Source organism: Lithobates pipiens, unplaced genomic scaffold, assembly GCF_037356315.1.
Source record: "Lithobates pipiens isolate NorthernLeopardFrog02 unplaced genomic scaffold, aLitPip1_a1.2 Scaffold_28, whole genome shotgun sequence".
Taxonomy (NCBI): domain Eukaryota; kingdom Metazoa; phylum Chordata; class Amphibia; order Anura; family Ranidae; genus Lithobates; species Lithobates pipiens.
The window spans coordinates 109579658-109604375 of NW_027507789.1; the positions used below are offsets into that span (position 1 = coordinate 109579658).

At 43.2% G+C, this 24718-nt stretch overlaps 1 protein-coding gene across 6 annotated transcripts in view; it reads right to left on the reverse strand.

Moving 5' to 3' along the window:
* Positions 1-24718, reverse strand: part of ATP6V0A1 (ATPase H+ transporting V0 subunit a1) — a 136146-nt gene that overhangs the window by 77582 nt on the left and 33846 nt on the right. For 4 of the 6 annotated variants that reach the window (XM_077459525.1, XM_077459524.1, XM_077459521.1 and 1 more), the window contains exons 4-6: positions 21522-21619; positions 17283-17411; positions 4598-4704 (exon numbers count right to left, since the gene is read on the reverse strand). In XM_077459525.1, coding sequence (XP_077315651.1) covers positions 4598-4704; positions 17283-17411; positions 21522-21619 — 334 coding nt within the window. The remainder of the gene's footprint in view (positions 1-4597; positions 4705-17282; positions 17412-21521; positions 21620-24718) is intronic. The other 2 variants (XM_077459523.1, XM_077459522.1) reach the window with 1 other exon arrangement.

Here is a 24718-nt window from a genome sequence, read left to right on the forward strand (position 1 = left end):
TGTACTTTTTCTAGTAAACGTCAGGTGGTGTTTTGCTAATAAAGTTTTTTTTTTTTACAATTTTACAGCATGTCTGGAAGGCCACCAAGGAGAGGCAGACACTCACAGGCCACTAAAAGAGGGCAAGCACACTCTGTCTACAGCCAACAGTGCTGGTCTCTGGACAAGGTGCATCCTCAGCACATGGCCGTGGGGCACGCTTGTCCTTTTATTCAGCAGCTGGGCGTGTTGATCCAAAACATGCAGAAGAGTTGGTAGAGTGGATAACAAAGCCGTCCTTATCCTCCTCATCCTCTGTCACCCAGGCTCAGAGTAGTTTGCCTGCCAATGCAGCTGCCAAAGTGGCCTATTCCATCGGCTCTATGTCATTAGTCACTCCTTATCTAGCCCCACCATCATGTACAGAGGAGTCCCCCGAAATGTTCGACTACATTGCGGGTACAAGCTGCAGTAGGATGTGCAGCTTTTTGAAGGCTCTGATGACGGTACCCAGGTTGAGGAAGGCAGTAACGTGAGCCCAGAGAGAGGGGGTGCCCAAGAAAGACAAGAAACTGGAGTTAATGTTCCCCCAGCTGCAGCATACTGCCAGGATTGCTCCAGTGACGAGGAGGGAGGGGATGATGAGGTCACTGACTCTACGTGGGTGCCTGATAGAAGAGAGGAGGAGGAGGGGGCACATCTCCAACAAGACAGGATGCCCTCCAGGGGCCAGCTTAAGGGCAGCCACCCAACTGCATCAAACCACAGAGCTCTGCATATTTTGAAAAGTTCTTTGGTGTGGGCTTTTTTGATACGTGTGCAGCAGATTGCACCGTTGCTGTTTGCAACATATGTCTGAAACATATCAAGCGCGGCCAAAATAGCAGCCGCTTGGGCCCCACATGCTTGACCAGACGTATGTCGACCTCCCATGCAGTCTGTTGGCAACAGTACTTAAAAGACCCACACCAAGGAACAAAGCGGACCTCTCCTTGTTCCTCATCAGCTGGGATCTCCAACCCCACTATACCTTCAGTCCTCTCAGAAACCTGCACTGAAAGGAATGAAGGTGTAGAATTAGGTGTGCCAAGTACTTGCGGGCAATCTGCTATCGCGACACCAACAACCGATTGTGGCAGGCAAATTTCCCTACCCCAGTTGTTAAACCGTCAAAAGAAATTTGGTCCCTGCCATTCACATTCTCAGCAGCTGAATGCTAGTTTGGCTAAATTGCTAGCACTCCAACTGCTGCCTTTTCAGCTGGTAGACTCTGCCCCCTTTCGTGAGTTTGTGTAATGTGCAGTACTTCAGCGGCAGGTTCCCTTGCGCCATTTTTTTTCACAGAAGGTCATGCCGGCTCTCTACCGGCATGTGGAAGGCAACGTCTTGGCCTCGTTGGACAGGGCAGTCAGCATATTATGGCTGACTCATGGTCCAGCAGGCATGGACAGGGACGTTACCTTTCTTTCGCGGCGCACTGAGTAACTCCGCTGGCAGCTGGGAAGGATGCAGGACAGGGTGCAATATTGTTGGAGCTTGTTCAGCCACCACGCATCCAAAATGCTAGTAGTGGTGATTCTGCCACACCTCTCCCTCCTCCATGCCCTCCTCATCTTCTTTGCCTATGGCCTCTTCCTCTGCAGATTTGTTCTTGGAAGCAGTGGTGCTCCGTAGGCGTTCAAGGGGCTATGCAAGCACTCAGGCAAAAATATGCCATGCGGTGCTTGAGTTGGTCTGCTCAGGGGACAGGAGCCCCACTGGGGAAGCTCAGCTCTGCAGAGGTGGTTGATGCCATGCCAGCTTCAGCCAGGAATGGTGGTTTGTGACAATGGCCCCAACCTCCTCTCCGCCCTCCGACAGGGACACTTGACCCATGTTCCCTGTTTGGCTCACATCCTTAATTTGGTGGTGCAGTGGTTCTTGTGCAGGTACCCGGGCTTACAGGATCCCCTGAGGCAGGCCAGGAAAGTCTGTGGGCATTTCCGCCAGTCATATAATGCCAGTGCTCGGCTGGCTGACCTTCAAAAGGAATGCAACCTGCCCAAGAACTGCCTCATTTGTGACATGCCCACCAGGTAGAACGCAATGTTGGCAATGCTGCAGCGGCTGCACACGCAGCAGAGGGTCATCAATGAGTGCCTGTGTGAGTATGGCACAGAGGAGGGGGAGCGGGAGGAGGAAGAGGAGGAGGATTGTGTCAGCATGGAGGTGGAGCCTAGCACTCAGCATCAGCGGCAGTCTTCAAGGGATCGTTTTCAGTCCCCAGAAACCCACTAACTTATACGTGCCTGTGGATGTCATCCTTAGTGACCCAGAGGACTCCGGATCGAATGCCTCAGCTAACCTTCGCTGCATGGCCTCCTTGATCCTGCAAAGCCTGCAAAAGGACCCTCGGATTCGTGGTATCAAGGAGAGGGATCATTACTGGCTGGCAACCCTTCTTGCTCCACATTACAAGGATAAGGCTGCGGAACTTATCCAGCCTTCGCAGAAGGAGCAGAGGATGAAACATCTTCGGGAGGCCTTGCAGAAAGATTTGTGCAATGCGTTTCCAGAGCCTGGGAGGTTACAAAATCCTGGTCCTCCTGGACAACGTGTTGCTGAGGCTTCGGTCAGTCACAGAAGGAGTGGTGCGTTCAGACAATTCTTTAGTCCACAGCCCCAAGGTCTGATCGGTTCCAGCAACCATCGCCAGCGTCCGATTTACATGGTGCAGGAATACCTTGGGGCAATATCAGACTTGGAGACCTTTCCAATATTCAATGTCGCCCTTCCATCGGGAGCGTGCCGCCGGCGGCGCGCTCCCGCGCTGGTCGGGACCCCCGTGAGTCCGGTCGCGGGACCCGCGGACTCGATCGCCGCGGGCATGCCCGCGATCGTCTCACGGGACGGCTGAATGGAGGAAATGCCGTGTAAACAGCATTTCTCCATTCTGCCTAGCAACTACTGACGCTGATCTCTGCTCCATGTGATTGGAGCAGAGATCAGTGTTCACTAAATGAAAGCCCAAACCCCCCACAGTTAGTAACACACCCCTAGGAACACTTAACCCCTACACTGCCACCCACTGGTTAACCCCTTCACTGCCAGTGTCATTTACACAGGAATCACTGCATTTATATAGCAGTGATTACTGTATAAATGACAATGGTCCCAAAAATGTGTCAAAAACGTCCAATGGGTCCCCCACAATGTTGCAGTCACAATAAAAATCGCTGATTGCCACCATTACTAGTTAAAAAAAAAATAATAAAAAATTATTAATAAAAATGCTATAAAACTATCCCTATTTTGTAAACGCTATAACTTTTGCGCAAACCAATCAACAATCGCTTATTGCGATTTTTTTTACCAAAAATATGTAGAAGAATACGTATCGGCCTAAACTGAGGGAAAAAAATGTTTTTTTTATATATTTTTGGGGGATATTTATTATAACAAAAAGTAAAAAAATAATGCGTTTTTTTTCAAAATTGTCGCTCTATTTTTGTTTATAGCGCAAAAAATAAAAACCGCAGGGGTGATCAAATACCACCAAAAGAAAGCTCTATTTGTGGGAAAAAAAGGACGTCAATTTTGTTTGGGAGCCACGTCGCACGACCGCGCAATTGTCAGTTAAAGCGACGCAGTGCCGAATCGCAAAAAGTGGTCTGGTCTTTGACCAGCAAAATGGTCCGGTCTGTAAGTGGTTAAAATTCACACTTGATTTTTCACATTTGGGGTCCAATAGACTTTAACAGTGTTCGAATGTTCGTGCGAACTTTCGGTCAGTTCGCATGTTCTGTCACAAACCGAACCGGGGGGCGTTCAGCTCATTCCTATTTACAATCAGCTTAAAGAGGTTGTAAACCTTGGGAAAAAAAATAAAATGAAATAAACCAAACCCTATAAGACAAAGGCATAATGAACTAGAATGCATCGCATACTAGCTCATTATGAAATACTTACCTCAGAGCGTTGCCTTGAATCAGCATCGGCACTGCGAGTACACAGCCAACATCTTACACCAAAGTTACTTCTGGGTTTGCTGCTCCGGCGCTGTGTTTGGCCGGAGCCGCGATAAAGTCACTACCGCACATGTGCGCAGGAGCCGCCGTTCACAGCACAAGTCCTGAAGTGATGGCACCAGCAAGCAGTTTCTTCAGTGTGCATGCGCCGGTGACAGCAGCAGCACATATACTGAATATCTCTTAAACGATGCAGAAGTGCACTTAGTTCTGCACTCTGTGACCCACAGCCAATCCAGGCTCTGTCAGGATGCCAACAATAAAGTCGGGATGAGCCCTGATGCCTAAGCAGCAGCTGGTTCATCCTCTCAGCAAGGTGCTGACAGCCTGGGCCAGCCGCTCCCTCCCCCTCCACAGCCCGGCACTCTAGTGAGCACTGGAGGGGCAGAAAAAAAAAGCGATGACCGACAGTAGCTCTGTGCTCAGAGTGGACATGAAAAATTTGTGATCTTTGATCGATTAGCTCGCAGTGAAGAGCTGGGGAAGGACAGCAGCCAGGTAGGAGAGTATGTAGGTTTGTTTTTTTCATTGCCTGCACTTATCTTAAATTTTGTGTAGTTAAGTACAACATGTATGTAATCAATATAAATGTAAAAGACAGTTGCACATACCCTAGTCTCAGTGGGGTTCCTCTTCCCACCTCACTGGGGTCCAGGAGAGATGATGACTCTTCCAGCAGGTCAGGATCCGCCATCTGCTGATGATGATGTAATTGAGCCTGAATTCACAAACCAATTAATAACTAATCAAAGCAGTTAGTGGCATGCAGGGGCCATGAGGAGCAGATGTTACAGCCAGGAAGAAGGTAGACACAAGGATCAGGGTTAAAGTCTATGTATCAAGGCAAATAGACATTATTTTAGCCACAAAAAGGTGTGCTATAATGTACATGTTCTATAGACTGGACAATCCCGTGGAGCTAGCTGGACAATGTAACAAATAACAAAAAAAATAAATACAATTGGTGGCACCTAACTCCTGGTACTCAACTCAGAAGCTTATATTGCCAAGTTACTTAATCAACTACTGGCTCTTCAAACTATTAAAGTAGATCTGAAGGCAAAACTTTATTTTGGAATAAGGGAGGGTTATAACCCATCACGTTTTTGTTATGTTTTTTGTGCTATTTTGTGTCTCATTAGGCAGATTTACCTTCACTTCCTGTTCCATAGCCAAAACAGGAAGTCAGAGAAAATCCATTTAAAGTCAGGGAAACCCTGGTTCTGACTAGAACTAGTGTCCCCCATTGGAAGATTTCTACTCTATTTCCGTTCTTGTGTCAACCCAACATTTGGGATTTTCATTTACTTTCACTTTAACCACTTGAGATCCGCGCTATAGCCAAATGACGGCTACAGCGCGGATCTCCTTTTCCGGGATGACGTCAATAGACGTAGTCCCGTGCACGAGCGCCCTGCGCGCCCCGCTCTGTGATCGGCGAGTCTACGAGACTCGTCTGATCACCGATCCGTGCAAGGGGTCGATCCCGACCCCTTATCACGGGATCAGCTGTCAGCCATTGACAGCTGATCATGTGATATAACGGAGCCAGTAATCGGCTATTATTCCTCCTCGCGCTGTCAGCGCGAGGAGAAAAAAAAGAAAGCCGATCACCAGCGGCCGTGATCGGGACATCAGTCCCGATCATGGCCAGCCCTGCTAGTGCCCACCTGCCCCCTGCCAGTGCCCACCTGCCCCCTGCCAGTGCCACATTAAAAAAAGTAAGTGCCCCCGTCAGTGCCACCCAGCAGTGCCCACAGTGCCACCCAGCAGTGCCCACAATCTGCCTCAACAAAGGTGCTGCACCCCAGTGCCACATATCCGTGCCCATCAGTGTCATCTACCAGTGCCCAGCAGTGCCGCCCATCAGTGCCCATCCGTGCCACCCATCTGTACCACCCATCCATGCCACCTTATCTGTGCCCATCAGTGCCGCCTTATCTGTGCCTATTAGTGCCGCCTTAACTATTCCTATCAGTGCCCACCAGTGCAGCCCATCAGTGCCCACCAGTGCAGCCCATCAGTGCCCACCAGTGCAGCCCATCAGTGCCCACCAATGCAGCCCATCAGTGCCCACCAATGCAGCCCATCAGTGCCCACCAATGCAGCCCATCAGTGCCCACCAATGCAGCCCATCAGTGCCCACCAATGCAGCCCATCAGTGCCCACCAATGCAGCCCATCAGTGCCCACCAATGCAGCCCATCAGTGCCGCCGCATCAGCGCACTTCAATGAAGGAGAAAAATGACCCGTTTGCAACATTTTATAACAAACTATTAAACATGATTTTTATTTTTTTTTTGCATCTTTTTTTGTTTGTTTAGCAAAAAATTTAACTCTGAGCTGTAATTAAATACCACCAAAAGAAAGCTCTATTTGTGGGGAAAAAAATGATAAAAATTTCATTTGGGTACAGTGTTGTATGCCCGCGCAATTGTCATTCAAAGTGCATCAGTGGTTAAAGGATAGTGGCAAACGGGTCAAATATAGAGTGTGAATATCACGAATGGGGGGCAAAGGCAGCAATAAAAAAATGACAGATGTTCTAATCACACTTCACTCTATCCAAAACAGAAAAAAAGTTTTACCTTTAGTCATACTTTAACATATGTGAGACAGAACTGTCAGTGATGTTGATTGGGAATATACTGACAATATATGAGCAATATCCAAGGAAGTAATCTGCATTAATACATAGACCCGGGAAGGGAGGGGGCATTTCTAGACAGTAAGGTGATTGGGGCTGCAGAATAGCAGTGTCTGAGTAAAGGATTTGGGGAGAACTCAAAATTATACCCATCAGCATACATTAAAACGTAAGTTATTTTATAGTTCATTAAATTTTTCATCAATCCCTGAAACCTAATGTGTCAGAGAAAAGTACTAATAACTATACTCTGCATTCTAAAGGAAACATAAGAGGCCAGAAATATGGGGGCTGCAAATGCTACCCTGATGCAAGGTTCAAAACTGTCATCCTAATCTTGGTGTCACTACTTTGTGAGTCACTAACCTGGGAAAGGTATGCTGCTCCAGGTTACCAACTCTCTCTCTATAGATCATGGATTCTCAACTAGGGTTCCTCTAGAGTCTAGAGGTTGCTTCCTTCAGCATTGGGCCATTTCTGCCTCTCGGATAAGTTCCCACTCACACCATTGATCTTTTTAGTTATCTGTAAGGAGGTAATTCTTCCCAATGACCACAAGTGTGAGGACCTTTCTTCCCACTGACCATCACACTAATGTATCATGAGTTGTAGATTTCTCATTTTTAGCAGGGGTTCCCCGAGAACGGAGAACTATTTCAAGGGTTCCTCTGTGTTGAAAAGGTTGAGAAAGGCTGCTCTAGATAGTGATTCCAGAAGACAAACCAAAATCTGGCACATTTAAAGCAATATCTGCAATGGCAGCTGTACAGGATTTGATTGACAACAGAAGCAGCCAATGGCTCCCACTGCTGCCCACTCCTCCCGCGAGAAAGTAAGGGGAGAAGAACTGTAGGGTGTACTATGCGACTGGGCACACCCTAGTCACTATGTGTAGTGCCAATGCCCCCTCCTGGCCAGGCTTCCTCCCCCTCAGCACTGTTGGCTTCCCTCTTCTCCTCTTACCTCAGCTGCTGCAGGGGGTATTTTAGAATGGAGAACAGGGTAAGGGGCTGGTAAATATGTCATTTACCGGCCCCTTTCTTTTCTAAATGGACATAGAAGACACACTCACTTACTGTGTTCATTCATAACTGAAGCATATTAAACTGTGTATACTATGCTTCAGTTTGTGAATGAACAGGAAGCCGATCGGCACAGAGAACTTTCAATTCATTCACTGTTCAGTGCAACGGAGGCTGCAGAGAATGGCATGTGTGCTTGAGCTTTGGGGTGCACACCCTAATGCAACAGGCTGCGCACACCTATGATCCTAGCAACAGCACAAGGCAAGGAGGGGGTGCACTGTGATGTAAGGGAGGGTGGAGGACTTTTGTCTCTGATGGTAGGGGGGTTATTGACATCTGATGTAAAAGGGGGGGGGGGGGGTTTGGACATGGGATTAGAATTATTATGAGAATAATACAATTCTATGCCAGCTAAAAAAGGAGAGATCCCATTGGTGTGCGACCCTCCTCATAAGATTTGCATCATCTGCTATGTGAGTGGGCTGCGTGCCGGTCTGCACCTCCCCTTCACAGCTCAAGTCTTATGTTATTACTAAAACCAGCAATAATCAAATGCAGAAGCAATTATTTAATATAATAAACACTAGATACATTTATAAAGTCTTATCCCTTGTACACACGGTCGGACATTCGGACAACAAAATCAGTCGGATTTTTTCCAATGGATTTTGGCCGAAACTGGTGTTGCATACACACGGTCGGACAAAGTTGTTGGAAAATCTGGTTCAGAACGTGATGACGTTCGTTCGTAACGACGGGACTACGCTTAGGTTAGTAGCCAATAGCTTTGGTCTCATAATTTGATCTGAGCATGCGTGGCACTTTGTCCGATCGGAATTCTCTACAAACGATCAGACAAAGTCCGATCGGATCATGTTGTCGGAAAATTTTATATCCAGCTCTCAAATTTTGTTGGTCGGACATTCCGACAGAAAAAGTCCAATGGAGCACACACACTGTCGGATTATCCGACAACACAGTTCGATCGGACATTTTTCGTCGGAATTTCCAACTGTGTGTACAAGGGCTTACAGGTACAACTGACCCTTTAAGGGCAACCATAATTCTGAAGCGGCCAGCAATTAAAGTCTGACACCTCTGATCTAATGAGAGCTTTGCGCTGAGTTTTTCAATGTTTTTGCAATAGCGTTTTTTTTTTTCCAATTGATCAAAAACGTCCAAAAATGCTGGTTGAGCCACACTTTTGAGCGTTTATCTGCATTTACCAGCGTTTTTACAGCTGAAAAACTCATCTCAGAACCCACTATTTTTTTTTTTTTTTTAAAGCAACACCCCAGCCAAAAACTGCCTATGTGTGCATGGACACATAGGATAACAGGGGGAGTTTATTGACTGTAGAAAAAAAAAACACCTTAAGGCCCCTTTCACACATGCGGACCGCATGTCCGTATTTCATCCATCCGTTTGTGGATGAAATACGGACATACATGCATTCCTATGGGATAGTGGGTGTCTGCGGATGAACGTCCGCAGACAGCCGCTATTGTCCGATTCTGCAGACGGAGGAAAATCCTATTTTTCTATTCGTCTGCAGAGCAGATCGGATGAACACGGACAGACGGTCCATGCTCGTCCTATCCCCCATAGAGGAGAGTGGAGAGCTGACAGGGCGGTCCCTGCACAGTGTGCAGAGACTGCCCTGTCCGCCGCCGGCTCAGCGGAGAGACAACGGAGCGATCCCCGCTGCGCAAGCGGATCATCACGGGGCGGATCATTACAGCTGCTGTAAAAGTTCAAAAACGTCCAGTGTGCATGAGGCCTTAATATAGTGTTGTGTGACTGCAGTGACAAGCACAGAAAACGAGCAACAAAGACTTCCTTTTTTTAAAAACTTTTGTGAATCTCAGGAATGAATTCATGTGGGACACCTCAAAAATGGTTTCACATATATAGGGTTGTTTTTTCTCTTAAACTACAATGAGAATTTATGATAGGACAGTATAAATATAAAAACTAAATAGTAAATACAAGAATATAAATAACCACCGCTTGGTATTGTGGAAACCCGTTAATAAATACTGTACACAGTGCCACGTTCTAATTACAAGATATTAGTAGGAAGTTGTAGGAAACACACGTGGGACTTTTTAGGCACTCAACACTAATAATGTAAAATGTAACAATTTTAATTCATAAACAGGCTTAAAAAGATTTAACATTTTTTTTTAAACATACATGGAAAGCGATTAAAACAATCCAATAATCATACATGGGGGTCCTACATCCCTTTGTATCTCATGACAACATGTTTCATGGGGAGCCGCTTCTTCTGGAACCTCTCTCTGCGAAACATGATGAGCCAAGATACAAAAGGGACATGGAACCCCCTTGAATAATTATTGGACTGTTATGGTTTAATATCATATCATCATAGGGGGATATCATTCCCAAATGTTGTTAAAAAAGCCTTACATTTTACATTAATGGTGTTGAATGCCTAAAAAATCCGTGTGCGTTTCATACAATTTCCTACAAATATAAAACAGAGTCTCAACTGGAGCTTTTAAACAACAGCTTTTTCATGTTTTTTTTTATTTTTATTTTTATTTCCCTAAGGCATTTAACCCCTGATTTGGTAATCTCATATGTAAGTTTTTGTTTGAAAGCTATGGGACTACTAATAAAGGGGTTTAAAAATGTATCTGTACCATGAGGACCAAACTGGGTTTAACTCACTGGCTACAAACATGGTTAAATGTCCACACTATTCTTATATTGGTTGCAGTAAGAACACCCCTCTACCAGGAGTCGCATCTAAACAGTTTAGTAGGCTGACAAAACCTTTTTAGTACATCATTCTGAATACAGTCATGACAACACCATACTGTATTGTAAACAATCTGGGCTGATACGTTTTAACACTTTTAAGGGTATAATTTCCTTTAAACAAAGTATTCCCACAATCCTTTATAGTTTAGACTTATTCTGCAGCAATAAATGCCTTCAAATACAACACCAACACAGCACTAAGGAAAAAAAAAAAAAAAAGATACATATGCATCAAAGGCAACATCAATAATGTGGATTAAAAAAAAAAAATACAAAAAAAAAAAAAATAAAAACAGACTTTTCACTGCGGTGCAAAGACAACATTGGTGAAATAAAATGAATACAAACTATAAAATAATAAATCATTAAGGAATCCAGGCTATAATTAGTAGAATTAAAATTCTGATGATTGTTGGCTATAAAGACTTTTTGAAAGCTGCAGAATTCTAATCAAGTAACAGAACAATAAGGCAGAGAGGAAGACATTTTATCAGTTGATTTTTCAATAATAAAAAAAAAAAAGTCAGAAAAATTGGGATTTTGGTCCATAGTTTGATGAAATACTACAATTATTAAAATGTTGAGGATAACTTAATATTCTTATTCTAAAAGGTTCCTCGCAATCAGGAACAAGTAAAAAATGGCTGCCCAAATTTGCCACTGCAGAAATTCAACTGGAATAATGAATCTGCATGAAATGAACCTTAAAAAGCCAAATAGCAGAAATGTGCCCGGAAACCTTAATAGTAAGTGCATGGACACAATATGAGAAACAAAAAAAAAACAAAAAAAAAAAAAGACAACAGAGATAGCACTGTGTTGTATGTTCACAATGACAACCAATAAAAACAAAAAAGGTAATTACAAAGCGGTACCACCCCTAAGTGCTTAAAGGCACAAAGAGCTGGAGTCCTGATATTATAAAATAAAATACATTTGCTGGTAATGATAATCACGAAACACAAACCACCACAAATACTATGGCAAGACAAGCATACTGCATCCTACAAACCCCTCAGCACATCCGAATAATGGCACAATTATATGGGTTACCTGGATGCCGCAGGCAAAAAAATAAACCACCGTTTTTGGTGGCCGAGTATTCCATTCATTAATATCACAGAATGGAAATGCAGAAATATTATTGACAAATAGGAGATATCTTAACCAGAATCCCTTTATCCAGAAAAACAGAAAATCAGCGAAGTCTACTCTGCACAGTTATGTCGTATGCAGAAGACTTGCTCCCTAAACCACCACTCCATAGGAGAGATTCTTATTCTAGACGTTTTCCTAATAGGGGTGCACCATTAGGCTCAGTATGGCCACTTGATGTTTTAGCACATAATAAATTACATAAAAAAATAACTGGATTAGCTATATTTAAATAATTTAAGGGACTTAAAAATAAAAAAAATTTGTAGACGAGGGCAATAAATGACACAAAAGACGGATTCGGTACAGAAGAAATAAAACTGCACACCAAACTCCCGCAATAAAAATAAATAAATTGATCCAGTAACCAAACTCTGCCCACAAAGGTTCAATAATGTTTTTAATAGCAGACATTTGCCTTGCATCCTCCATTCTTTTTTTATTGGAATTTTTCAACAGCAGTTTATAAGCTGAGGGAACACCTGCACTCTAGGATCAGAGTTAAAATACAAGTGGCTACCTTGGGCAGAGAGACTTTTTTGTAGGCAGTTTTGGGGGGGTGGCAAATTTTTGCTGTAATAAAGGGGCACATAATATAAAAAACATTTCCCCGTCAAGTTTTTTTTCTTACTACTGAATTGTGGCAATGAGAACAGAAATATTAAAGACTGTGGAATGGGGCCAAGTATCAAATAGTTTTTAAAGTCATTTATTTTGTGTATTGTAAGGCAAATTGAAAATTCCCTAAACTAGAGAAAAAAAATAACAAAAAATACTAATAAAGCATATTTAAAACTCCAAAAACAGCAATCCCTTGTGTCAATAATTGAAGCAGAACCTCAGTCCACCCCCCTCTACGGCACTGGCATTATGGTGCATGTGCCCGGCCTATGGCACACACAATTGATAGTCTGTGCATGCAGATAGTTAGGGAAACCACCAGTGCATGGACAGATGTGCCACAGGACTTTTGCAGAGCCCAAAGTCAAGCAGCACATAGAAAAAAAAAAAAAAAAAAAAAAAAAGAATTCTCAAGGCAAAAAAAAAGGTGGAAGTCCTACTTTACAGTTGAAATAAATGACTTAGTTAAAAAAAATTAACTCCATTTGAGAGGGAGGGGAAGGAGGCAGGGCAGCATGACATGAGCTTTAGGGCGAAGGTTCGCTTGTTCCATGTTCCAATGTGTTCCATGAAAAACAAGCACTTGTTCTTGAGATGAAGGATGAAAACCGACATAAAATAAAAGATTGATATGATTTAAAGTATCCTGCTTTACCACGTATTTATAAAAACACACAAAATGTCTTCCAGCTGTCACCCTTGCCTTCCTTTGCAAAAACTCAAGCTACCTTCTTCTGTATGCAATTCTGTATTAGTTAAACTATGCGTGTCCAAAGAGCCATGGAATCGTGTCATTGTGATGAACCAAATCTCTAATTGAGAACTGTAAATGATATCTAATTGTCTGCTATGGGGATACTATACTTCAAAAAACCTATAAAAAAAAAAAACTATAATAAAGAAGCCTGAATGTTTATGAAATGTTTGCAAAAGGCTTTTTAATGGATAATATTGATTATAAAAAGAGCAGTTTATTTACAGGTAATGTTTTTTATGTTCTGTGCTTTCTGGATTGGGATTCCAAGATCTCAGACCTGTAATTAAAATTTTGCTTTTGTCCATTAAAGAAATGCAAAAGAGTTAAAAGGATACAGCCTTAACTTTAAATTGATTAACTGAAAAGCACAATTTAGAAGCAAAACATAGAAAATAAGGATGAAGCAGTGAATGGGGGGGTGTTAGGAGTGAAGCCATAATGCCACCTGCATGCCATTAACCTCTTTCTCAAAAGCAACACTATTATTTTGATTGGCCTGATCCGCACACCAATCAAAATAGTAATCAATTAGCAAACCTTAACAACTCTTACAGATATCAACCTGCTACACATATAAAGTGTTATCCTAAAACTGAGCAGCATTCGGAAACTCTTTCACAGCCATCAGCAAAGAGGGGAGTTGGTGGGTGTTCATTCTGCACTTACCTTACATGAAGTTAGAACACACCCACCATGTATAAAACCTCCCTATAACACAGCTAAGATTAGCAATCTCTGAAACATGAAAGCAAAAATGTTAAGCCCCACAAGTGTGCCTAACCTAAACCTAAGTCAGTCCATCAAAATGTCAGGTTTGAGTTAAAGACCATGTATTTGCATTTTTTTTCTTCCTTTTGGATTGAGTATTGAAAGGAAAAAAAACCCTGGTCCGGTTATGTCTTTGCTGTTTGGGAACCATTGGTGAAATCTCCCTTCATTTCCTGTTCCAAAGAAACAGGAAGTTAGAGGAAATCTCCCAAAGCATAGCTTTCTTAGCCCTTGTACCCACGGTCGGAGATTCAGACGGAATGTGTCCCATCGGACCATTTTGTCGGATAATCCGACTGTGTGTGGTCTCCATCGGACGGTTTCCATTGGAGTATCCGATGGACCAAGTTTTCCAACTTGTCCGTAAAATTTTCCGACAAAATGCTCCGATCGGACATACTCCGATCATGTGTAGCCTACTCCGACGGACAAAGTGCTATGCATACTCAGATCAAATTCCTAGACCAAAGCTATTGGCTACTAGCCTGAACATAGTCCTGTCGTAACGAAATAACGTCATCAAGTTACGTACAATCGGATTTTCCGACAACTTTGTCCAACCGTGTGTATGCAACAGTTTCGGACAAAATCCAACAGATTTGGTTGTCAGAATGTCCGACTGTGTGTACAAGGACTTAGACGTTTGTCCCGTTGAATAGGTGTCCCTATTGAAAGACTACTCCTTACCTTTTGTTCTGGCACTCTTACCTGCAATTTAAATTTTTTTATTCTGGTCAGCCAAATTCTGTCAGTTTTCAGGCAGACCTGATTGGACCAGCCATTGGATCCATTCCCCATCCTTCCAGCGGATCGGCTTGGATGATAGTCGGATGGAAAGGGACAGGCGGTCCATTTACATTCAAACACCCCATAAAGAACAGCAGAGCAGTGTCCGTGTCCACTCTGAAAAGTGGAGTGGACACTGATCTGTCATCCGCCCGGTAAAGGGGGAGCAGCGGAGAGATCCCCTGCTGAGCAGGCGGATGCGCATTATGGAGTCCGTCCCCCCTCCCTGTGTGAAAGGGGCCTTAGAATTTAAAAATGTAAAAAAAAAAGCTAGAGCTGTGCCATCGGGATATGTGACCTGCTCCTGCTCAACCCAGCCCCTGATCTGGACTGAGCCGAGGTGAACAAAAAAAAAAAAAAAAAAAAAAGTCACATGACCCCAAAGATGACAGAACAAAAAAAGGTATTACGCTTTTAAAGCATTTTTTATGATGATGGTATGCCCTATACTTCAGACATGGGAAAACTATCAGGGTCTACAACCACTTTAGGGACTAGAATGGGAGTAGCTTTAAATTTGCTTCTTCACTCCTGTTGCATTCTCACAAGTCCAAGTAGGTTAGCAGTACCCCACTGTGACGACTGTGGCTAGTGTATAACCATCAGCATAATCACAGAGATCTTGCACTATGGGATATACAAAAAGGTTTGAAAGTTAAACTTTCTGGGTTTAACCAATAGCTGAAAAACGACAGTTTTGCTGGACTGACCCCTTTAAACGAAAGGTAACCCCAAGAATGTTAGCATGATAAGCTGTGGAGAAAGTAAAGTCAGTAATGCATTAAACAAAAGAAATATGTAACAACAATGAAAATGAGAATAAGTGACATTATAGGGTTGATTTATTAAAACTGGAGAGTGCAAAATCTGGTGCAGCTCTGCATGGTAGCCAATCAGTTTCCATCTTCAGCTTGTTCAATTAGGCTTTCACAAAAAAACCTGGAAGCCGATTATTTTCTATGAAGAGCTGCACCAGATTATACACTCTGTTTTAGTAAATCAACCCCTATATGTTGAGATATGTTGCATGTAGACATATGCATGGAAGCTGAAAATGGGAGAGTAAAAACAGTAAGCAAGCACCAAAGAGGAGGAATCTGACAGTGAGACAAAGCATGATTACAAGGGAATCAGATATCCAGAAAGGGCAGAAAAAAAAAAAAAAAAAAAAAAAAAAAAAAAACAACAATAAAGTAGGCTACAAAATGGAAAAGAAACAACAGTGAGCTATTAAGACAGCTGGCAATGACAGAGACAGCAAAAGAAAAAAAAAGGAGAAGACAGGCACAAGGTGGGTAAGCTAGAAAAATAAGATGCAGTCACTGGGAAAAAAAAAAAAAAAGAAGAAGACATCACCAGGTAGAAAATATACGGTGAGGAGAAAAAAAAAAAAGTCAAAAGTGCAAGAATAAATATAAAATGTAGTAAGAAATCAACAGGAAAAAAATAAAAAAGTGGATTGAAGAAGAAAAATAAAAAACAAAAATCATCAAGACCACAGGAAAAAAGAAAAGCAGAAAATGTAAAGCAACAAGTACAACCAAAGCAGATGACGCTATTGGCGCCACAAAAACTAGAGCAAAGAAAACTGGAGCAGTCACCCCTGGTAACCAATGAAGTTTCAAACTACAACTTGTCTTTGCTGAGGCCTGAGCTACAACTTCTATTTTCTTGGCTCTGTTTTTTGTACATCAGCACTAAGGATGAGCTCAGGCGTGTTCGCATGCTCCATGTGCAGAGCCCGCCAGGAAGGTGGCGCAGCGCTAATCACAGGCAGTGAGACATTGCCCCAATGCGCGGCTGCAGAGATCGGGCAATGTCTCACTGCCTGTGATTAGCGCAGTGCTGCGCCGACTTCCTGGAGGGCTCAGCACGTGGAGCATGCGAACACGCCTGAGCTCATCCCTAAACAGCACAGCTGATCCAGCGACCAGGAAATATATATCAGTAAAAGTGAGCAAATATTCTAACATAAAGAGAAAGGAAGCTAAAACCAATGCAATTCTGTCCCTACATTCACAACATATTTCACTTGATACAGTGTGATTAAGAATTAAACAATCAAGTACACAGATATATAAAGATGGTTCATTAATCCTCTCTGTCAGCTGTAGCACTTCTAATCTAACAACTGGAATGACCTTATGGTAGAGCCAAAAAGTATTAAATGCTAAAAATCAGGATAAAAACGCAACCAGCAGCTGCAATCATCTAAGCATCCAGCCTAAATCTACCCCCACCCCAATCCTAAACCTATTCTATCTACCCTGTGAAAGAAAAGTTGTCTATACTTACCTGTTCTGAAGCCGCTCCGGCACCATCACATGGACCAACTTACAGTGCCAGCTATAGTGTAGAAAAGGGACAGCAGACAATGGCTGCCCCATTGTAAGCTTATGGGTGAGGTCATTGCCCAAGCTCTGCAGCCGCTGTCAGATGTCCCTTTTCTACACTGAAGCCAGTCATGTGACCAGACCAAAGCAGCTTCAAAATAGGCAAGTATAGGCATCTTTTCTTTGGCAGGGTAGATAGAATAGGCTTATATTGGGGTAGGGAGTAGATTTAAGTTTAGTTAGGGTATGACTGGAATTTCCCTTTAAGGAAAAACTTTAAAATGAGTTAAAATTGAAATACAATAGAAAATGTATGTAAAAAAAAAAAAAAAAAAAAAAAAAAAAAGAAGGATGTAAAAGAAAATTGTTCTGGGCGCAGTTAGTTACTAAATTAGGAGACAAAGAAACGCTGACCTCATCAAAAAACTGCTGAGTTTTGCGCAGAATGAATTTTAACTCCGTCAGCTCCAGAAAATTCCTCTTCAGCGCCTCTTGATTTGTATTAATCTCTTTCAGCTCATTCTCAATCTTCTCAAAATTGGCCTGTTAGTTGAAGTCAGTAAAGACAGTAAAGTTATAAAATAAAAAAAGTAGCCAAGGAATGTACATGTGGTCTTTATTTTAGGGCCCTTTCACACAGGCGGTCCGATCAGGTCCATCTGTCAGTGTTTCAGGCAGACCTGATCGGATGCTCCATTCAGCCCTATAGAGAGGCGGATGTCAGCGGTGACACGTCCGCTGACATCCGCCTATATCTGATCCGATCCTCTCCGTAAAATCCAGATGGATGGAAACCCTAATTTCCATCCGTCTGGAGAACCGGATTTAGATAGGATAGGATCAGATGAAAACGAACAGGCGGTCCGTTTTCATCCGATCTCCATAGAGGACAGCCGGGCTTTGACAGGTCCATCTCCACGCAGTGAGAAGATGGATCTGTCATTCGCCTGCTCAGTGGATCAATCCCTGCTGAGCAAAGCGGAGTCCGTACAAGGACAAGTCCGTGTGAAAGGATATAATACTCAGTTATATAGCAGTTAAAGCTTTTCTGAAACATTTCATAGAAAACACGGAAATATCCCCATCAATGCAATAGAAATATAGTATATTACACAGAAACATTTTATCCGCACCCAAGACTGCGGTGCTGTAACCTGCACACTATTAGGCTACATTCACACTGGAAATTTAGCCTAGTGCAAACTGCAGTGGATTCCTGCTGCTATTGTGAGCAGCTAGCTGTGGCCGATGGCACTTGTTCGCTATGATGACAGGCTGCTGGTGGCCACAGATATTCGTGGCTGTCTACGCAGGCAGCGATTACCTGCAGTGATCACTGCTTAGTTTTCTGAGTGTCATTGATATAATATATATATATATATATATATATATATATATATATATATATATATATATTGTGAATGTACCCTTAAAGCGATACAAAACACACACTGTTTAATTTACATTGTCCCTTCTATTTGATGACAATTATTTTATTTAACAAAAACATAAGTACCTTTTTCCTAATGCCCCATACACACGACCAGACTTTTCAACATCAAAAGCCTGACGGAATGATTCCGGCAGACTATTCGAACGTGTGTGGGCTGCAGCGGACTTTTGATTTTTCAAAAGTCTGACAGACTTTAGAAATGGAACATGTTTCAAATTTTTCCGACAGAACTCTGCCGGACCCAGAAATCCACTCGTGTGTGTGCTAGTCTGACGGACTAAAACCGACGCTAGGGCAGCTATTGGCTACTGGCTATGAACTTCCTTATTCTAGTCCAGTCGTACGTCATCACGTTCGAATCCGTCGGACTTTGGTGTGATTGTGTGTGGCCAAGTCCGTTCATTCGGAAAGTCCGTCAGAACTCTGTCAGAACTCCGTCAGAACTCCGTCGAAAGTCTGTCAGACTTAGTCCCTCGAAAAGTCTGGTCGTGTGTACGCGGCATAAGGGTCCATGCACACTAGGCTTAAAAAAATGGCAGTTCCCTTGGCAGAAAAAAATGCTCATATAAAGTTTTTTGTACAAAGTTGAGATGAGTTTAGGATAGTTTTTTGTTTTGTTTTCCCTTGAAGAAAGCTCCAATCGCAAAAGCGAACCAGAAGGGTTTTTTCCTGCCTCTAAACGTTGAGCTCAAAATATGCCTCTAATCGTCCTAATGTGTATGGACACATAGGATAACACTGATCTGCTTCTACAGGCAGAACACAGAACTCCTGTAGAAACAGTGATTTTTAAGCTAGTGTGCATGGAGCCTAATTGATGTACCCAGATCTTTCCCAGCCTGTCTGCAGGGAAACAGAAGCAAGAGGAGCTTCATGTCCTCCGATGCTGGTCACATGTTCCAAATAAAAAATACTGCCTTTGGAATAGAGTGTAAAAATAAAATATAAATAGTGGATTTCCGCTAGTCACGGGCTGTGTCACACCCCTCCTGCCTGTGTCTTAGAATAAGAGGGAGGTGAAGCCTCAATCAGTCAAGATGTAATATCCCACCCCTTGTGTTTAGCTGGTTAGTGGACATGTAGGGAGTGGGCTATCATTTACCACTATAAAATGTATACAGCCACTATACAGTCTCATGGGCTGCTCAGATGTGATAGAGAGGAAATGTTCAGCATAGAAACTCACTGAAAACTGAGCATGTACAGAGCTGCCAACACTGCTCTGCAGAATTTCCAACTGCATTGGGGACATGTACAGAAGGTGGCGATTGAGAAAAGCAAGATCAACCAGTTTATTTGTAGAATACAGAAAACAAGATCTTATAGTGACTGAGTATGAACAGCATGTAATACAGCACTTATTGATTTTGAGTTGTTTTTTATAATGTGGGTTTAGTGACAAATTAAACACAAATTTCCTGTGTTGCATAGTTAAACTGATTGTAATGAAAATGTATTTATTGTATTAGACCCCTTTCACACTGGTAGCAAAAACTAGCACCTGTAAAGAGCCTGAAAAGCCAACCCAGTGTGAAAGCCCGAGTGCTGGGGCGGTGCGCTTGCAGGATGGGAAAAAAAAAAAAAAGAAGTCCTGCAAGCAGCGTCTTTGGGGCAGTGCGGGAGCGGTGTAACCGCCCCTGCAATTGAAACCTTTGAAAAACTTTTAACCCTTTTTTCGGCTGCTAGCGGGGATTAAAAGCACCTTGCTAGCGGCGAAAAAGCGCCACTATAACAGCGATAAAGTGCCGCTAAAACTAGCGGCGCTTTACCGCTAACGCCGCACCACCCCAGTGTGAATGTAGTCTAAATATTTTGTTTTGGAAACATTTTCTGAGTATGAATCAGATGACAAAAGAAACTTTGTTATATTATAAACGTATTTTTTGAAACCGTTTTACACATGTTCAAATATATATTTTTTTAAATATAGAACAACTCTTATATTGTGGTTTTATCTATGTTGATTTTTAGGGTCATTCTACGCTCCACCAGGATAATTTTATTGCATAATTTTAGCTGTTATTGTGGCACTTTTTATTTTTATAAATCTTTACATTTAAAGCGGAGTTCCACTCAAAAGTGGAAGTTCCACTTATCTGCCCAACCCTTCCTCCGGTGCCACATTTGGCACCTTTCCATGGGGGGGGGGGGGGTCTCGCCCACCTCAACCTTCCCCCGCTGCCGGGCCATTCAGAAAGCGCAGCGCTCTTCGCACATGCGTAGTAGGCAACCAGCCACAAAGTTTCACTGACAGTTTCCCTTAGAGGCAATGGCAGCGGCAGCACCCGAGAGTCGATGGAAAAATCAGCTGGGGTGATGACATTAAAAGTTAGAAGCTACAGTATTTGTAGCTGCTGACTTAATTTTTTCTAAAGGAGCTCCTCTTTAAGTCTTCCGCCAGGAAGCTTAGACTATGACCAACTATGCAGCAAAATGAAGAGGAGCAGTCCAGTCCACATAGACAGCAAAACTGCTGGGTGGAAGCTAAAAGGTAAATACAAGCCCAGACTGGTTGGAGGCTTCATTGTCCTTTAAAGCACATTTTTTGCTTGTTCAGAATGGGAAGTGAAGACTTGCAGATGAGCACAGAGCTGGATCGGTACAGGTAAGTGTTAGGGGGGTGGAAGGAAAGAAACAGGCACTGAAAGTTTTTTACCTTAGTGCAAAGAATGCATTAAAAGGTAAAAAAAATTAAAAATAATAAAAAAGAACCATTTTAAATGTCCACAGCCTGGTCACATTCTATTTCCATTTGGCTTCCATCTATTACCATATATTACATGCATTAAGATAAACAGCCTTCTGTGTGTAACAGCCTCCCCAGCACCCCCTAATACTTACCTGAGCCCCCTCTGTCCAGCGATGTCCACCAGTCCCTTGGCCATCCAAGACTCTCCCTCCTGCCTAAATGACTGACAGCCGCAGGAGCCAATCAGGAGAGGGGGGGCAGGGCCAACCGGCAGCTCCATGTCTGAATGGACACACGGAGCTGCAGCTCAGGTGCGCCCATAGCAAGCTGCATTGACAGGAGGAAGGAGCCAGGCTGCCCTGTGCAGAGAAGAGGGACCTGAGAAGAGGAAGATCCAAGCTGCCCTGTGCATATCCATTGAAACAGAGCGGGTAAGTAAGTACAATGTGTTTGTTATTTATTTTATTTTTTTTAAGCACGACTTTACAAGACACTTTAATCTGAAACTCACCTCAAGGTCAATCATGTCCCTTGGAAAGGGTACTTCTGGGTTCTCACCAGTGTCAAGAATAGGGATATTTGCCTTCTTAATTTCTTTCTCCACAAACCCTATAAAATTATATCATTGCAATCATTGTACTTTTAGACATCTCTGAAACATAGGTAGGTCAATAACAACTGAAATTAAATTAGTAGACAGTACAAATCTGTCTTAGCCTACTTATGACAGAAGGTAAATATAGGTAAATAAATAAACGTGACGAAAGTCTACATTAGAGTCAGTCTGTCTTTCAGTTGCTAAAAATTGTTTATAATTAACACTGCAATAGCACAGAACTGCTTAAAATAGTTCATGCTGCCCTATGGACAGATCTCAAGCTATTAATGAACGTGTAAACCCTTAACAAAGAACTTAGTATTTGCTCACTTCTGATCTATGAAATATTCCATTGGAAGAGGTTTACATCTATAAAAAAAAAAAAAAAATCTTATCAGAAATTCAGAGTGGTCCTATGTACTCTCCATACTATTTTATACATCATCTCCAAGAGCCCTCCGAGGTCTTATATTGAACTACAGCATTATTAGCATAATGTTGTGGAGATCTAAGAGTGGGATTGGTTGGGAAGTTTAGGAAAAGCCACTGGGCAGAGCTTATATCACACCAATCTACAAAAATGTATAGTGTCAGTTCACCACTGGGTTTAAGAGCCAATTGCATTTGTGGCACAACAGCAGGTATTTTTTTTGTATCTGTATCCCATAAAAGGATAAAACATGGGGCAATGTACATGTACTGCATGCGTTTTTTCTGGCGATGTATTAAAATGAGCACCTATGGAACCTTGAGATCAGGGGGTGCATGCACGAAGCCATCAGGACGGACATCGGACATGTCTGCCCGAGGCTTCGCACCGCACAGCCGGTAAGAGCCGACACCGGACCCGCTGCCACCCGCATGCTACCTCGTCCTTACGCACAACTGATCCCGGTTCCCGCAGGATGGTCCACAGAGCCGTCTGCCCCAAAATCAAATCGATCCGGGATGTCGTGGCAAGAGCCTCCAGGAAGATGGCGGTGGCTTCCTCATGGCAGCCCCGTTCTCCACACTCACGCAAGCAGCATCAAGCCACTGCAGGCGGAGAGTCTGACACAGATCTGGAGATCATCCCCCCCCCCCCCACTGGCTCAGCACCCACAGACCTCCTCAGGCAGTTTAACAAAGCTCTTAAGCAATCATCTGACCACATCACAAATAAGCTATCCCACAAAATCAGGGAACTGGGTCAGAGGACAGCAGAGCTAGAGCCGACAACCTGGACATTCTCACCCATAATCATTCAGAAGAATTGGAAGCCATCTCAGAGAACTTAACTCTTCAAAAAAAAAAAATGCTTGGAAGATTTTGAAAATAGGGCCAAGAGGTCGAATATTCATATCTGAGGGCTCCCTGAATCTAGTCTCGATGTGCAATCCATGCTTACGGCCCTCTTTCAAGAGCTAGCCCCTGCAATATTGATTGAGTGCCTGGAGATGACCCATTGGGCCCTGACCCCCTCCCCTGCCAGGCAGATGGTCCACTGTGGGACAGCATTGCAAAACTTCACTATTTTCAAACAAAGGAGCAGGTTCTGACAGCTGCCCGCAACAAAGATGCTCTGGTCTTTCAAGGGCATACTTACCAGATTTTTCAAGATTTGTCCCTGGGTCTGCCTCCTGCTCACCTCAGAAAACCTGGAATTCCACAAAAACTCAAGGGCAAGCCAACTCTAAATATAAAACGCAGACGCTTTGCATCCCCTGCCCTGGAGCATCTAGAATCAATGGACTGAACTCTACTATCACGCCTGTAAGTTTTTTCCTTCCTGCCTGTTGCAGTCTTTGAGCTGTCTTGGTCTAAGGCCTAATCAGCTGGCCCTGACCTTCCCTTAATAGATTGAATGGCTTTACTTCTTCTGTTCATTAGACTACTATATCTCATACACATGAATTGGTCTCATGGACTTTGTCCAATTACACTACGCAACCTACCTCCGGTGACCCCCTGGGTCATTGTTACTTGATTGCTTGGCCGCTATGATCCCTCGGAGCATGGATATCTCACATATCCCCCCCACCACTATACATTTTGACATATTCAATACTTTTTATTGCTTATGCCTTTAGTCCTACACAGTGGGCCCGAGGACTCATAGCCGACCTTTGTCTCTATTCCCTCATTAGCATTGATAAGTAAGCTATCGAGCAACTTCAGCTTCAGCTATATAGAGTATACGTGCTGATGTTTGATCCAAAATGGCCTACGTTAACTTCCACTCACATTTGGATCTTAGGATGCCTATATCATGAGGTTGTGCTCATTGGCCTATTACTCCCCTCCCTCAGCTACTATGGCTTCTTTACTTTCTCATGCTTGCAGACCTTTTAGCTTCCATGTTAACTAAAGCTTATAGTGCTATACTCAAGGGCCATGTGTTTAGCCCCGAAAAACACTGATGGCGACCATCATGATGCTTCCAAAACCACAGACTTAACGACTCTTCCTGGTCGAATTATTGACCCAAATCCCTCCTTAACCTACCTTGGACAAGAAAATGAGCACCTATGGAAAACACTAAATACTGTTAGCAAGTTCGCTATTTCCCTGCAGCTTATTTCCCATCTCGTGGACCTAAAGCCAAACAATTTTTGGGGGGGTTATGGAGTGATGAAGAGGCAAATAGTTTGTGAGGTTTTTATATCCACCCTCGACCCCATTGGGCTTTAAAAATTTTTTAAATATAAGGCATACTGGTAATATAGTACACATTTAAAGAGGTACTTTTTACAAATCTCTAGTTTAAACCTAAATTTATATACAAGTAATTTCTAGGTGTAAATAGAACTATTGGTTCTTTTCAGATTGCGGATGTAGAATTATGGGTACTTTCACGCTGAAGTGGGGGGGTGCGTTAGTGGTAAAAGTACTAAAAGTAGTGGCGCTTTGTAATTTTAGATGTGCTTTTCAGTAGCTAGCGGAGCACTTTTAACCCCGGCTAGAAAGGGTTAAAAGCGCCCATGTTGTGGTGCTGCCGAAACACTTTGCAGGTGCTTTGGCAGCACTGCCCAGTCATTTCAATTTTAGGAGCAGTGTATACACCGCTCCCGCACCGCCACAAAGATGTTGCTTGCCGGACTTTTTTTTTCCCGTCCCACAAGCACACTGCC